The sequence below is a fragment of the Henckelia pumila genome, chromosome 1 (assembly GCF_033568475.1).
Source record: "Henckelia pumila isolate YLH828 chromosome 1, ASM3356847v2, whole genome shotgun sequence".
Lineage (NCBI taxonomy): Eukaryota > Viridiplantae > Streptophyta > Magnoliopsida > Lamiales > Gesneriaceae > Henckelia > Henckelia pumila.
The window spans coordinates 83568386-83581962 of NC_133120.1; the positions used below are offsets into that span (position 1 = coordinate 83568386).

Sequence of the window (13577 nt, forward strand, 5' to 3'; positions counted from 1 at the left end):
AGTAGTGACCCCTCCAAGGACCGTGCTCTGATACCAACTGAAACGACCCTAACTCTATAATAAATAAATATGCGGAAATTTTTTTTTTTTTTTTTATACTACTAAATAAATATATGTACATATATGCCCATACATATATGCACAGAATAAAATATTTAAAATAAATACATGATTAAATAAATAAACAATTAAATACTATAGAAAAAAATGCATTCTTTAAAATAATTAAACATCTGAGTCAACCCTAGAATTAAAAATATACTGCATAAATAAAATAATTAAAATATGTGCATGCACTAAAACATCTAATAAAATATTCCCATAAACCTCAACCACTGAAAATATAATAAAATGTTTCACATGACATCATGCACGGTGACTCAGAAGCTGTCACGGTCACGGGGCTACTGCAGCGCTGCTCATACATCCTCACCACCGGTAGGAGTAACCTGCTCCTCTACGTACTCACCTGCACCATATCAGTGTAGTGAGCCTAGAGGCCCAACATGCATACTAACAAGGGTTTAAAATAATTTAAATCAATTTAGTACTAATACATACATATACATGAATGAGCATGCTTAAAAATTACATAACATAACTTACTTAAATAAACATAAATACATAATACATAACATACATACTTGAGTTGTTGAGCATTTATTTTCTTAACATCGAATGGTCCTATCCGTAAGTGTGACCCATAGTGCGACTGATCAGTCTAAGAAACCATCGTACGAGGCTGGTGGCAAACCACCCATACATAAATGGCAGAAAACTGCCCATACATAAATGACAGAAACTGTCCATACATAAATGGCCACACTACTTCAATTTCCACCTAAAATATTTTATTTGCTCAACCATAGAAGTTCAATCATAGCATAAAAATTGATTTCATGAATGCATGTACTTAAATAAATTGTGTGTCCTTCATATATATTTAATTTAATTTTCTTACTAACATATAAATATTAAAATAACTTAAATGCATAAAAATAATTAAATATATAATCAGGACACATGCAATTTTCTCATGGATGGTTCTGGACTGCTGGCCCTACACTCATGCCCAATAACTTAACGTAAGACTTGGCCCATTAAGACTAAATTAGGCCCAACAACACCGACCCTGGCCCAATGGGCCCAAAAACCCATTAACAGGCCCAATAACTTTCATGGGCTCCCAAGCCCATAAAAATTTCTGGCCAACTTAAAAATTTAAATAAAAATTATTAAAAGCCCAAAAATAAATAAAATAACCCAAAATAATTTAATGTAACCCAAATAAATTAAATGGTACTAATTAAATTTTTGAGAATTTAATTAGTCCATTTAACTCCTAATTAACTTAAAAACTTAAAAATAAAAATACCCGAGCCCAATTAAAATAACCCGGACCCGGGCCCACTTAACTTAACCCATATTATTTTAGACCCGACCCGGACCCAAGACCCGACCCGGAACACCCTCAAACCCTAGAACCCGAAACCCTAGCCTACCCTACCCCTCTCGGCCGCCGAGGCTTGGGCAGCAGGCCTTCAACGCCTGCTGCCGCCCTGCTCCGGCCACGACCGGCCGGAGCTCCGCCGGCAGGACCTTCCCAGGGTCCTGCCGGTTCGAGCCACACCAGGCCCCTGACCCCATGCACGCCCATACCCCCAAGCCGTAGCCCTTTCTCCCAAACCCTAAACCGTGCGCAGCTGCAGCCTTCTAGCCAACCCCGTTCGGCCGAGCCCTTCTCAGCCCCAAGCCCTGCCATGGCTCGATCCTTAGGCACCCTAGGACCCCACCTGACCGAACCCTCAGCCCCGAACCAAGCCATGTCAACAAAAATTTTGTGAATCATGAATCATGCGTGCAAACAAAAATCTTTCAACAAGTTTTCTGAAAAATAATTAAAAATTTTCGGTGCCTACCATAGCCTACATATTATACACTGATATAATGTTAAAATGAGAAGAAAATCATGCCTTTCACCGTAGAAATCGATTTAGCACGCACGTAGGACGTTTCCGGGACGACGGGCGAACACACCTTCGAAGCTTTTAAAAATTTGAGCTATGGAACCTCCTAGGCTTGAGGAAGACGATGAAGATGGAGAATGGAGGAGAGGGAGTGGCGGCTAGGTTGAGTGATCGGTTTGGTGAGGGATGGGTTTGGGTAGATTAGGTTTTGTTTTAATTAAAATAGGTTTTAGGATAATTAAAAGGTTTAAATATAAAATATAAATTTTAAAACTCTAACTTTAAAGTTAAAATCTGATAATTTAAATTAAACATATGAAAATCCCGAAATTATAAATTAAGGGAATTTTAAAAATACTAAAAAGTCAATATTTTGGCTAATTTTGGATAAAAATGGACTCCAAAAATTAAATAAAATTAAATACTTAAAATTTTGAGATAATAAAACTCAAAATACTATTTTAAGGCTCTAAAAAAAAGCTCATAAAATAATTTGGGTGGAAAGTTGTCATCTCGTCCGTCCACGGTCCCGTCTACGCGATTAAATAATAAAAATACTAAAAATCATAAAAATCACTAATTATGGGTTAAATGCTTAGAAATAAATTAAATCATGCATAAATAATTCACATAATTATTTAACCCATAAATCATAAATTTAAATAATTAAATATCATAATTATGCAGGCGGATTTACGTAATTAAAAATACCGGGTGTTACATCTATATTTTCGGATTTCAGTTTTAATCCGCTATATTTATTTTTTTTTTGGCAATTTTAGTCTTTTTTTCTAATGTGGCGCTGATATGTCACTAATGCAGTGCTGATGTGGAACTGACATGTATAGTGTCACGTAAGCATTTTCGAATAAAAAGAACTGAAATTGTCAAAAATCGAAACATACAGGACTAAAACTGAAATATGAGAACATAGAGAACCGAAATCACAATATGACAAGCATAAAAGACCAAATTTGCAGTTTTTCCTATATGTTATTTGATCAATCTTTCAGTTTTCTACTAATGTCTTATGGTCATTTTTCTTATGAGGTAATCATATATTATACAAGAGAGGTGTCTCGTTATATTTCAGACGTTGTCTTAACTTAAGGGTACGATCGAGCTTGTACTCGATATCTCATATTAGTAACACCCTCATAGTACCTATACGGACATCTTTGAAACCGGTGGTTGCCGTTGAACCACCAGTACGGAGGAGACGACGCCTCCACCGGACGAGGACAACAAATCACCGAGGGGGCCGAGCTCCGGGTGATCAGCAGGGAGGTCTATCAGTTCCTCCATTAATAATGCGTTGGAGGGGCAAATAGGAGATCGGCCTACAATTATAAGATGGTAATCTCCACTTCTCCCTATGGCCAACACTTGTTCCACCACGTTGAGTGTCGATTTCTCAATGAAAACTATATTGCCTCCATGCCTCTTCTTGAATTCAACCGTACCAAGCTCCTATTACGTTATCATTAATTTACACTAGACATTACTCGTAGTAATATTGTACAATTACAAATCATGCATATCGATCCCTTTTCAAATGAATTTTTTTACGATTAATTTATCAAAATGTAGCAAATGATCATTTAGAAAAATCACATGCGTGCATTATTGATGTACAATGTACGTAGTTTCAGAACCTTTTTTAAAAAATTTAGGAAAAATTTAAAGTTGATGACAAATCGAAAAGCAAAAGATTGGGACTATATATACATAGCTCAAACCTCCGATCCTAAGACGACATCAAAATTTGGATAGAAATTTATGAAGCCTTTAAATGATTAAATTTTAAAAAAAAAATTAATTTCACTATTTTATTAAAGGGTAATGCTACATATACACTGAGGGTTACACGTTGGGTTACACATTCACTTGAAATTACATGATCATTCCTGCACTTTATTTGGAAAAAAATTTTCAAAAATGTATATAGAATAATTATGTAATTTCAAGTACAATGTGTAATCCAACTTATAATCCTTAGCATTACCCTTTATTAAACTACCCAAACTTTTGAGATGTTGACTGAAATTTAAAATCGTGGACCATTTTGCATGTTTAGGAGGCTTACCTTCTGATCACCCTGCAGCTTACTTGCATGGCTGCTACTCTCCGGCGATGAAGGCTTCAGACTGGAACTACAGCCGCCTTCTCCAAATTCTACAACCACCACTTTCGCCCCGGGATGCTCCGCCATTCTTCCGCCCAGCTCCAGCGCCGCCATGTCATCCGCCCCTCCAAAATACACCACGCATACATTTTGAACCGCCGTGGAAGCGGCGCTACAAAACTCCGCCTCATAAGGCTCCTCACCACCAATGAATCCTCTTTCTACAAGAACCGCCACAGAGCATTGTGCCTCCTTCAGCACCATCTGATCAACTCTCCTCCAGTTCTCGTGAAACTGAAGCAAGATCATCGCCGCCGCCTTATCCTCCGCCATGCGGCAGATATCCTCGTGCATGGTCTGCGACGGGGATATCGCAGTCGCCACGCGGACGCTGACACGTCCAAGTTGGCCGTTGGCGGCCTGCGTTAACGCCGCCGTGACACGGTCCTGCGACTCGCAGCGGTTGACGAATGGGAATCCGCCATTGTGGAGTCGTTGGAGCATGCAGATGGAGGAGGAGCGCTCTGTGAGTTCAAGTAAGTGCATGATGTAGAGCTTGAGGCGGGAGGAGTTGGCGGCGAGGCCGCGAGTGAGCTTAAGGAGATTGATGAGTGAGTGGCTAATGTTTCCAGGACCATGGACGCAGGCAAGGACCCGGAATTCTCCGGAAAATGCGGCGGATGCAAGGCGGCGGTGAGGGGTGTTGGAGAGGCCGCCGCCGGCAGGCTTGTAGATGGCCATGACGGTTGGTGTTGTCATGAAAGTGGTGAAGATTGCCATCAGGACTAGAATTGCAAAGGCCTCGTCGTTTATAACCTGATCAGATTAATTATTAAGTTCATGGATTTAAATATGAAAAAAAGGATAATGCCACATGTACACGGATTATACATTCCACTTGAAATTATATGATTATTTTTGCATTTTATTTGGAAAAAAATCATACAAAGTTTTTTTTTTATTGTTTTGTTAAGAAATATACTTTATTACGAATAGGGAAAATTGCAAATTTAGTCATGTATATTTGTCACTTTGCGATTTTGGTCCTCTATGTTTTTACATTTCAGTTTTAGTCCGCTATCTTTATTTTTTGGCAATTTTAGTCCTTTTTCCGATGTGGCGCTGATGTGGCACCAATTCAATGTTGATGTGGAGCTGACGTGTACAGTGTTACGTAAGCATTTTTGAATAAAAAGAATCGAAATTGCCAAAAATAAGAACATGCAAGACTAAAACTTAAATATGAAAACATAGAGGACCAAAATCGCAAAGTGACAAACATAAAGGACTAAATTTTCAATTTTCCCTTACAAAAATATCAAGAATATGGTTTTCCTGTTAACGGTATTTTTTGAGTTTGTATGTTATATAGGGCTTATTCCTTGTGGTTTAGTACTTAGTTATTATGCGTGATTTGTAAGTGTCGCATTAGCCCGAGAATTTATCCACTAATACTGCACACCAAATGATAATAATTACTTCGCGTTATATATATTGATTAAGTCATAAATTCATCTTATAAATTTAATTTAAGACGGAAATTATCAGTTTTGTGGGAGAAAAATGAAAGAAAAGAATATAGATATATATATATATATATTATGTTTGAAACTTTCATCCTCAGATTATTAATTAATAATAACATGAATAATTAGAGTTTATTTTTATTTGAAATAAGAAAATATATAAAATAATTGCACAAAACAGTAAACTATAATTCAGTGGTTAATCTTAGTAACCTAAAAGTCATGCATGTTACCTAACTTTTGGAAAGTAATTACATTTTTTTAAAAAATAAAAAAGAGACATTATAAAAAAAATTATAATAAATTGTGAAAAATAAAATAAAAAATGAACCAATCGACTCATCACCACTCATGATCAGATCGCCCAAACTTGCCGTTGTGAACTTGTGATCATCCTCTTGTGGCACTACGGCCGACCCACTTGGAATATATGTACCCCACCACTACTAGATAAGTCCTCATGCCATATTTGATTATTTTTATGTTTGATTTGATAGTGCAAAGTTTTTTTTTTTTCTTTTGAAAAAATGATAGTGCAAAGTGGACAAGGCTAGCTAGTTTCAATGGAAATTCGTGATCAACAATACATTGTTAAGTTCAGGATTAACACGACCATAAACTCTTGTTTTCATAGTATTTTGGGGTAAAACTTTTACTTTGCGAGAGAAAAATTGCAGGTAAAATATTGGAGTCTTGATCAAGACAACAAAAATGTATTTTCGCGAGCATTACATCGAAACACGTTGATATATGTCTAAAAAGAATTATCAAAAGTTTGATTTCTTATCAATATCTTTTTGGGTGAGTCCGTGTATACGAGTGCAGTTTTCTTAGCTAATATGTTTTGGAGAACATTGTGTTTGCTCTGGGATTAGGATACCAAATGATAGAGTTATGGTTTTCACATTATTAAAAAAAAATAGTTAGATCACTTGTGAGATCGTATTCATATTTATTTTGAAGATATTCTTGAAATATGTTTTTTTTTTTAAGATTAAGAGATATTTAGAAAAATAATCAAAAGCTCAAATTATATATTTTAAATAAAAAGGAATTAAACTTACCTTCATCTCTTTTCCAATATTAAGAACAATCAACTCCACCAATCCTTTAGTATTCATCAGCACCCCGAGTGTTATGGACTCCCTTAACGGAATCATGAGCATCATCGCCACCGCAAAAGTCCCGATTATTTTTCCGGCGCAGGCCGCGGCTATCACCAGCGCCAGCAACCCCCACGCCCCGCCGTGAATCTTAGTTATGTCCGTTTTCAGACCACTCAGAGCAAAATACAAAGGCAGCAACAGTTCCGACACGAAGTCTTCGATTCTCTCCATCAACTTCTCGGCGAAATTTCCTTCCTTGGGAATCGTCAAACCGAAAACAAACCCCCCGAAGATAGAGTGTACGCCGATAAAGTCGGTGACGAAACCCGCCGCCATGACGCCGGCGAGGGTCAAACATGTGTAAGCTTCATACGACGTGCGGCGCTCCGGTGAACATCGCTGCGCCACCCACTTCATGGCAGGCTTGATCACCACCATCATGAAAACGACGAAGCTCACAACTGATAGAAGAACCCATACTGAAATCAATGGACTCTTGTGTGGCCCATCGGCTCCGCCGCCATTCCCAGCCAGAGCGACAGCCAGGGCCAGCAGAATCCAGGCAACCACATCATTCAACGCCGCCGCAGCCATGGCGGTCTCTCCCACACTCGTCGTGAGAAGCTTGAGCTCAGCCAAGATACGAGCGAGTACAGGGAAAGCTGTGATAGAGAGCGCCACGCCCATGAAAACCAAGTATTGAGGGAAACCAACTTCTTCCGCACCATCAATGCTTTTGCGGAAAACAAAAGCCACACCTACTCCCAGGCCCAGAGGGATGCAAATCCCAGCAACAGCTATGGCAAAAGCCCGGCGGCCGCTTCGCCGTATCGAACTTATATCGAGTTCAATGCCCACTAGAAAAAGGAAGAAGAGAAGTCCGATGCTTGCCACTGCTCCAAGGATAGGTGTACTCCATTCGGGGAAGATTCTGTGCATATACTCTTGGTTTCTTCCCAAAGCCGATGGCCCCAGTAATATTCCACCCTGAAGAAAAACACCCCATCAACTAATTAATCCAAATAAAAAAATACATAAACATGAAACAAAATAATCAAGATTTAGAGAACTTACGACAGTTTCGGCGATGACTTTGGGTTGGCGGAAGGGTTTGAAAAGGAGAGCGAGGAAGCGGCTGACAGATAGGATGAGGATGGTTTGAACAATCAAAACTGGGAAAGCGTAATGTAATGGATTATCACCTTCCCAAACTCCATTAGAGGAGCTTCTGATCGAGCTTATATTCACTGCCATTTGATTAATGGAAGTGGAAGCAGTGGCCGAACGAGTTAAGTGGGGCATTTTTAAACTCCCCATACCTCCCAAATTACATTTGTAATATAAAACTAAACAAATTGCAAACAAAAAACTACTTTAAAATTGAACACTACGGAAAAAATCGACTGTATGCATTGCCGTGCATGATTAATTAATTGTGATTTAAAAAATAAGTTAATAAAATTGGATTATTGCTACAATAATGTGAGAAACGATAAATTTTAGTTCATAGGATTATTTATAATTAAAAAAAAAAAAAAAAAAGAAGAAGAAGATGATGATTTAGTGGAAGAAAATAAATCAATAATTCTTAAACATGATGAATTTTTTGAATTATCATTGCAAACACTACATTATCGTTATTATAATTTCAAAGACTTGTCAAGGAGAATGATTCCGCAAAATTGCATAAACCATGTAGTTTTAATGGTTTCACAAAACCGCAAAATCTAAACTAGTACGAAATCGTGTGTGCAGCTGAGCTGAAGTTTGATTGCGAGTTTATTTATTTTTAAAGGAAATTGTATTTTTAATCACTGGGTTTTATTGTAATGAAGATTTTAAAATCACGAATTGAACAAAATACGATACTTTTAAGAGATTATCTTGATGTAATTCATAGAGCTTTTAATTAATTGAACATCAACAGCGATTTCTACACCGATCCAATCTCCTGCACAAACCATCTAGAAAGAAATATCGTTCCATATCATTAAAACCAAATTCAATCTAAAAATACGAATTCATCCAACAGATGAAATCCCATTAATCAAATTTTAAACATAGCGAGAGTATTAACCCATATCACTGCCCACCACATAGAGTTTCAAGTACATTAATTCATAACAAAACGAAACTAAAACACACCTAATTCGGATTACATACCACACACCCCCTTTACATAACCTTTATTTCACTTCGAACCCTAACCGCCAAATCCGTAGAGAGTGCGGCCTTGTCTTTTGAGAGCGTACACTACATCCATGGCGGTGACAGTTTTACGGCGAGCGTGCTCTGTGTAAGTAACAGCATCTCGGATGACGTTCTCCAGGAAGATCTTCAGCACACCACGAGTCTCTTCGTAGATAAGGCCACTGATACGCTTGACACCGCCCCGACGAGCCAGGCGGCGTATGGCGGGCTTTGTGATGCCCTGAATGTTGTCACGAAGAACCTTCCGATGACGCTTTGCTCCGCCCTTACCCAAACCCTTGCCGCCCTTACCACGTCCAGACATCTTCCTCTGCTTCTAAAGTCGCTGCGATACAGGTTTCGAGAGCTTCTTGAATGGAGTGTATGGAGATGTCATCTGCTCGAATGGGGGATCGGATTTATATAGGAGGTGAAAATTGGTGAGATCCGTTAGATCTCGAGGTGTAATCGACGGTCAATAATAGCGATCCGCATTATTTTGATGGGTTCGTTATTTGCCGTTGATAAGATAAGAATCAACGGCTCATAAGAACACATGTTCTGTCTTTATGTGTGGATGTGTTTTTTTTCCTTAAAATGGGTGGGATTGGTTCCCGGAGGGGAAAACACAAATTTAAAATTTTCGTTTTAAATTGAAAATGGGAGGGAAACATGGTGGGAAGGAAACAAAAACATCACCTCAAGTCCAAAATTCCCTTTTTAATAAATTTAGAAGGTCTCGAATGTAAAAAAAAAAAAAAAAAACTTGGAAGATAATTTTGGGAAGTTATTTTCCAGAGTCCTTACCCAAGATATGTGTTATACGTATCATACCACTTTTATAAATTATAATTATAATTAATAATTTTCAAACAATGATATTTTATTGTTTTGAAAATAATATTACTTAATTAATAAATTAATGTTTTATTATTTAAATTAACACAATTTCAATCGCGCAAAAATATATTCAAGATAAACAAACAGCGATATAATCATAGTTTATGTAAAGTATAAAATAATCGGTGTTCTAAACAGCTCGATTGAAAAACGTTTAATTTTGTTTAAGCTTTGACACATTTAAACTCGATTAAACAATCGTTTTTTTAAAACGAAAGATTTTATTTATTGATGGAATGAAAAATATTTTTAATATATATTTATTTATTGTTTATAATTTGAAATATATATTAAATCATATATTTGTGGTAGTTCTATTATTTTGTTTAATATTTGGCTCAAAATGATTAAAGTTAAAGCAAAACTGAAAACGGATTTTTTACGTTTAAGCTCGCGTAAGCTTTGAAAGGATGAAGCTTACTTTCCTTTCACGTAAATTTCTCTTGAAATGGTCTTCCTTGTGTCATATGAAACATTTTAGATTTCCAGTATTCTTCTTTTGAAACTTTGAAAGTCTGAGACTGTTCTTTTTAATTCCAGTAAAATTTTCTTTTCTCATTTCTACCTCGAATAATTAGGCTCTCTCTCTTGAGATTCAGAACTTGTGTTTGTCTTTCTCGAGTCACTTCTTGCAGTGGTTTATCACCTAAACATAAGATTATAACGTTTTGTGTCTTTTCTAGTAACTCATTCTTGTCCTTAGTTTCAGCAGACGTTGTTTCCCTTTTCTGGAGTGCTTCTAATCATCGATGTTGGATAAAGATGGCTCGCATCTTGATCCTTCAAACTGAGAAATCGTTATTCTCGGTGAATTTCTTTGTGTCGAATTTCATTGTTCTCATTCTTATACGCTTCCCACGGACGACGCCAGTTGTTGAAATACAATGAAAACTTTAAATCCAGAAACACACATTACTCGAATCATTCTTCGTGAGCAAAGTTTCCCAAGTCAGACAAAAACAAGAACACGGTGATAGCTTATAAGACTTATTCACATAACAAAACAACTCAAGTAAGCAATTCGATCAATCAAATAAGAACACTAGTGATTACGTGGTTCATCCATCTTTACAGACTTACATCCACGGGAGAACCCTACAACCACTTTCATTGATTTTCAGAAAGTATAAATGAGTACAACTGCAATATCAATTTCCAGAATACATCCAAGAATTACACTCAAGTTTAGCCAAACCCTGAGCTCTTATTCTTGCTTCTGTGATTCTGACTGCATGATCTATATTGGATGATGAACATCTATCTTCTTCATCCGTCTCTCTTATTCGTTTTTCTCCCCTTTTATTCCTCTGATATTTCTTAGCTCTTGATCGACCACTCAAATCCTCAATAATAGGTACTCCTGTTTTTGCATCCAATTAACCAGCTAGTTAAGTCACCCAGTTCACTCAAGAACTAACTTAACAGCTAACTGTATTTAAGGCCCAACTAGAAAAGGCCCAAATGATCATCATACGAGTGGAATGAACTGGATCAAAGTTTTGTTTGCAAAGGGCAAATCGAAAAATAAAGACACATAACTCCAACAATCTCCACCTTGTCTCATCTTTGGTTGGTTGTTCTCCACATAACCCTTAACTGGCTAGCTTGTATTTCCTACCTTTATCAGGTCCAAGCACTACCTAAACTTGACATAGGGCATGCATTTGTTAGAGCATCTGCTGGATTGTGCTCGTGGGTATCTTCTCTAATACCAGTTCACCTTTAGATATTATGTCTCTTATGAAGTGCATCTTCGTATCTCTGGTATACGTGTTGTTTAGATAGATGGATAGCATTCTGACTATCACAATAGTTAGTCACTTGATCTTGCTCGATCCCAATCTCGATCACCAACCCTTTCAACCATACAACTTACTCAATGGCTTTAGTGGCAACAATGTACTCGGTTTCTGTGGTTGAAAGTGTCACTACGGATTGTAGGCTAGATTCCATGTGATGGTTGTTCCATAAAAAAGTGAATATATATCCAATTAGAGACTTGCCTATGCCTAAGTTTCCAGCATAATTCAAATCCACAAAACCAACCACTGGTTTTCATCATTTGATTTATTTTTGAACATGAGTCCATGTGTAGTAGTGTTAGAACCTAATGGGGGGATTTAGGTTCTATTGGCAACTTTAGCAATTTAAAGCGATTATGCAAGTACGCAAATGAAGACTTAAAGCAATCAAATATAAATGCGGTAAATAAATGCGTAATGTAAATAAAGCAGTAAAAGTGATAAGAGATGTTTATGGAAGTTCGACGATAAATCGTCTACGTCTCCCCTTCTTGGTTAAGATCGATTAACCAAGAATCCACTAGCACTCGAACGTCTTGGCCTTGATAGCTCCAAGAATAGCCGTACAACTCAACACGATCACCGTGCCGATACAAATCGATACACTTGGCCTTAAGGGCTCCAAGGATAGCCTCGACAATCACACAACACACTTGGCTACACACTCAAGTGTTTACAATTATCGCACAACCAACTCACAAATGATTTTTACAAACAACTCTCGATTTTTGAGCGAATATATCGAATAACTCTTTGATAGAACACTTTGAATGAGAGGAGATGCTTGCAAGAGATGAGAGTGAATTGGATATCTCAATTAGCTTGGAATGGCCTCTATTTATAGTTGCAATTTCGAGCAGGTTCAGATCCTTCGAACGGGTCTTTGGGTCGTCCGAACTTGTCAGATTCAAATTCAAATTTTTGCGCCTGGTGAACTATTTGGGGGGGGGGGGGGGTCCGAACTCATCTTCGGGTCGTCCGAACGGCTGCAATAAATTCATTCCGGCAAATTTCTTTCGACAAAATCTTCAGTCGTCGTAAAGGAGTTTGGGTCCTCCAAACCTGACTTCGGGGCGTCCGATGTTGACTTTCGTGTCCTCCGAGAGTGCCTCCGAACAATATTTTAATTTCAGAAAAATCTTTGGACCGTTCGAACCGTCTTCGGACCGTCCGAACCTCGGCAAATTCGAACATTAATTCAAATTTTATCTCCAATTTTTTATTATCGGTTCTTGCTTCCAATATTGTCCATTCACAAAAACATTATTATCTGCAAACTTCTCTCTTTAAACGGTTAGTAAAAATTAACCGAGTTTTATAATCATCAGAACATAATATTTTGAGACTTGTTAATGCAATAAAAATATTAATCTCTTTACACGAGATTTGTATGCATTTAAGGCGTAACAAGTAGTGTTTCTTAAGCATCTCAAAACCCACTTAAGGCTTCCTAATGATAGATGTAGTGATTTGCACCGTGATCACCAACTAATCAGAAGCTTAAGCATGCAATTAATCGATAAATAAACTTAATCAGAGTAAATGTGGAACTGAAATAAACTAATACCATAAAATTAAAACCTAGTGGTCAACCCTGCAATCTTGTCTCGGTCACCACCTAACCTCTCAATCCTCAAGAGAACTACCTGCAATTTGTCCCATCGAATGGGGTGTCCAGACAACAGAAAAACAACAGGACGTGAGCATAAAACGCTCAGTACGAAAATATGAGTATACAAATATTATATGCGCATGAATGCAAATGTGCGGTTACAAAGACACGAGGTCAATAACAAACTAGGGCCCTATGTAGGTAGCACGTTGTTCCATCGCTTCAGGAGGTGACCTACATAACCAACTGATGGTGACCTGAAACAAGTCCATGTGTCCAACCATCCACTAACAAGATAGGATAAACACCCTACTACAGGATATTACAATGATGCAAGTTCAAGATGATC

General features: G+C 37.5%; 2 protein-coding genes across 3 annotated transcripts; both read right to left on the reverse strand.

Annotated features, from left to right (window-relative positions):
• Positions 1-335: 335 nt before the first annotated feature.
• LOC140875791 (cation/H(+) antiporter 20) lies at positions 336-8028 on the reverse strand. Of its 2 annotated transcripts, none has more exons than XM_073279582.1 (4): positions 7799-8028; positions 6683-7711; positions 4054-4908; positions 336-469 (listed from the first exon to the last, which is right to left on the reverse strand). In XM_073279582.1, the coding sequence occupies exons 1-4, from the start codon at positions 8024-8026 to the stop codon at positions 458-460; spliced, it is 2124 nt and encodes a 707-aa protein (XP_073135683.1). In that variant the 5' UTR covers positions 8027-8028; the 3' UTR covers positions 336-457. The 2 variants fall into 2 exon arrangements, with proteins under 2 accessions (XP_073135683.1, XP_073135682.1); XM_073279581.1 differs by lacking the exon at positions 336-469 and adding an exon at positions 3052-3437.
• A 716-nt stretch (positions 8029-8744) lies between these two features.
• Positions 8745-9289, reverse strand: LOC140875812 (histone H4). Its single transcript, XM_073279607.1, has one exon. The coding sequence runs from the start codon at positions 9237-9239 to the stop codon at positions 8928-8930; it is 312 nt and encodes a 103-aa protein (XP_073135708.1). The 5' UTR covers positions 9240-9289; the 3' UTR covers positions 8745-8927.
• Between the last annotated feature and the right edge of the window lie 4288 nt (positions 9290-13577).

Coding starts and splice junctions, on each gene's coding strand:
- LOC140875812 (XM_073279607.1), bottom strand. CDS start 9,239: ATGTCTGGACGTGGTAAGGGCGGCAAGGGTTTGGGTAAGGGCGGAGCA.
- LOC140875791 (XM_073279581.1), bottom strand. CDS start 8,026: ATGCCCCACTTAACTCGTTCGGCCACTGCTTCCACTTCCATTAATCAA. Junction 4,909..6,682: donor ATATTGGAAAAGAGATGAAG/GTAAGTTTAATT, acceptor TAATCTGATCAG/GTTATAAACGACGAGGCCTT. Junction 3,438..4,053: donor AGCTGCAGGGTGATCAGAAG/GTAAGCCTCCTA, acceptor ATAACGTAATAG/GAGCTTGGTACGGTTGAATT.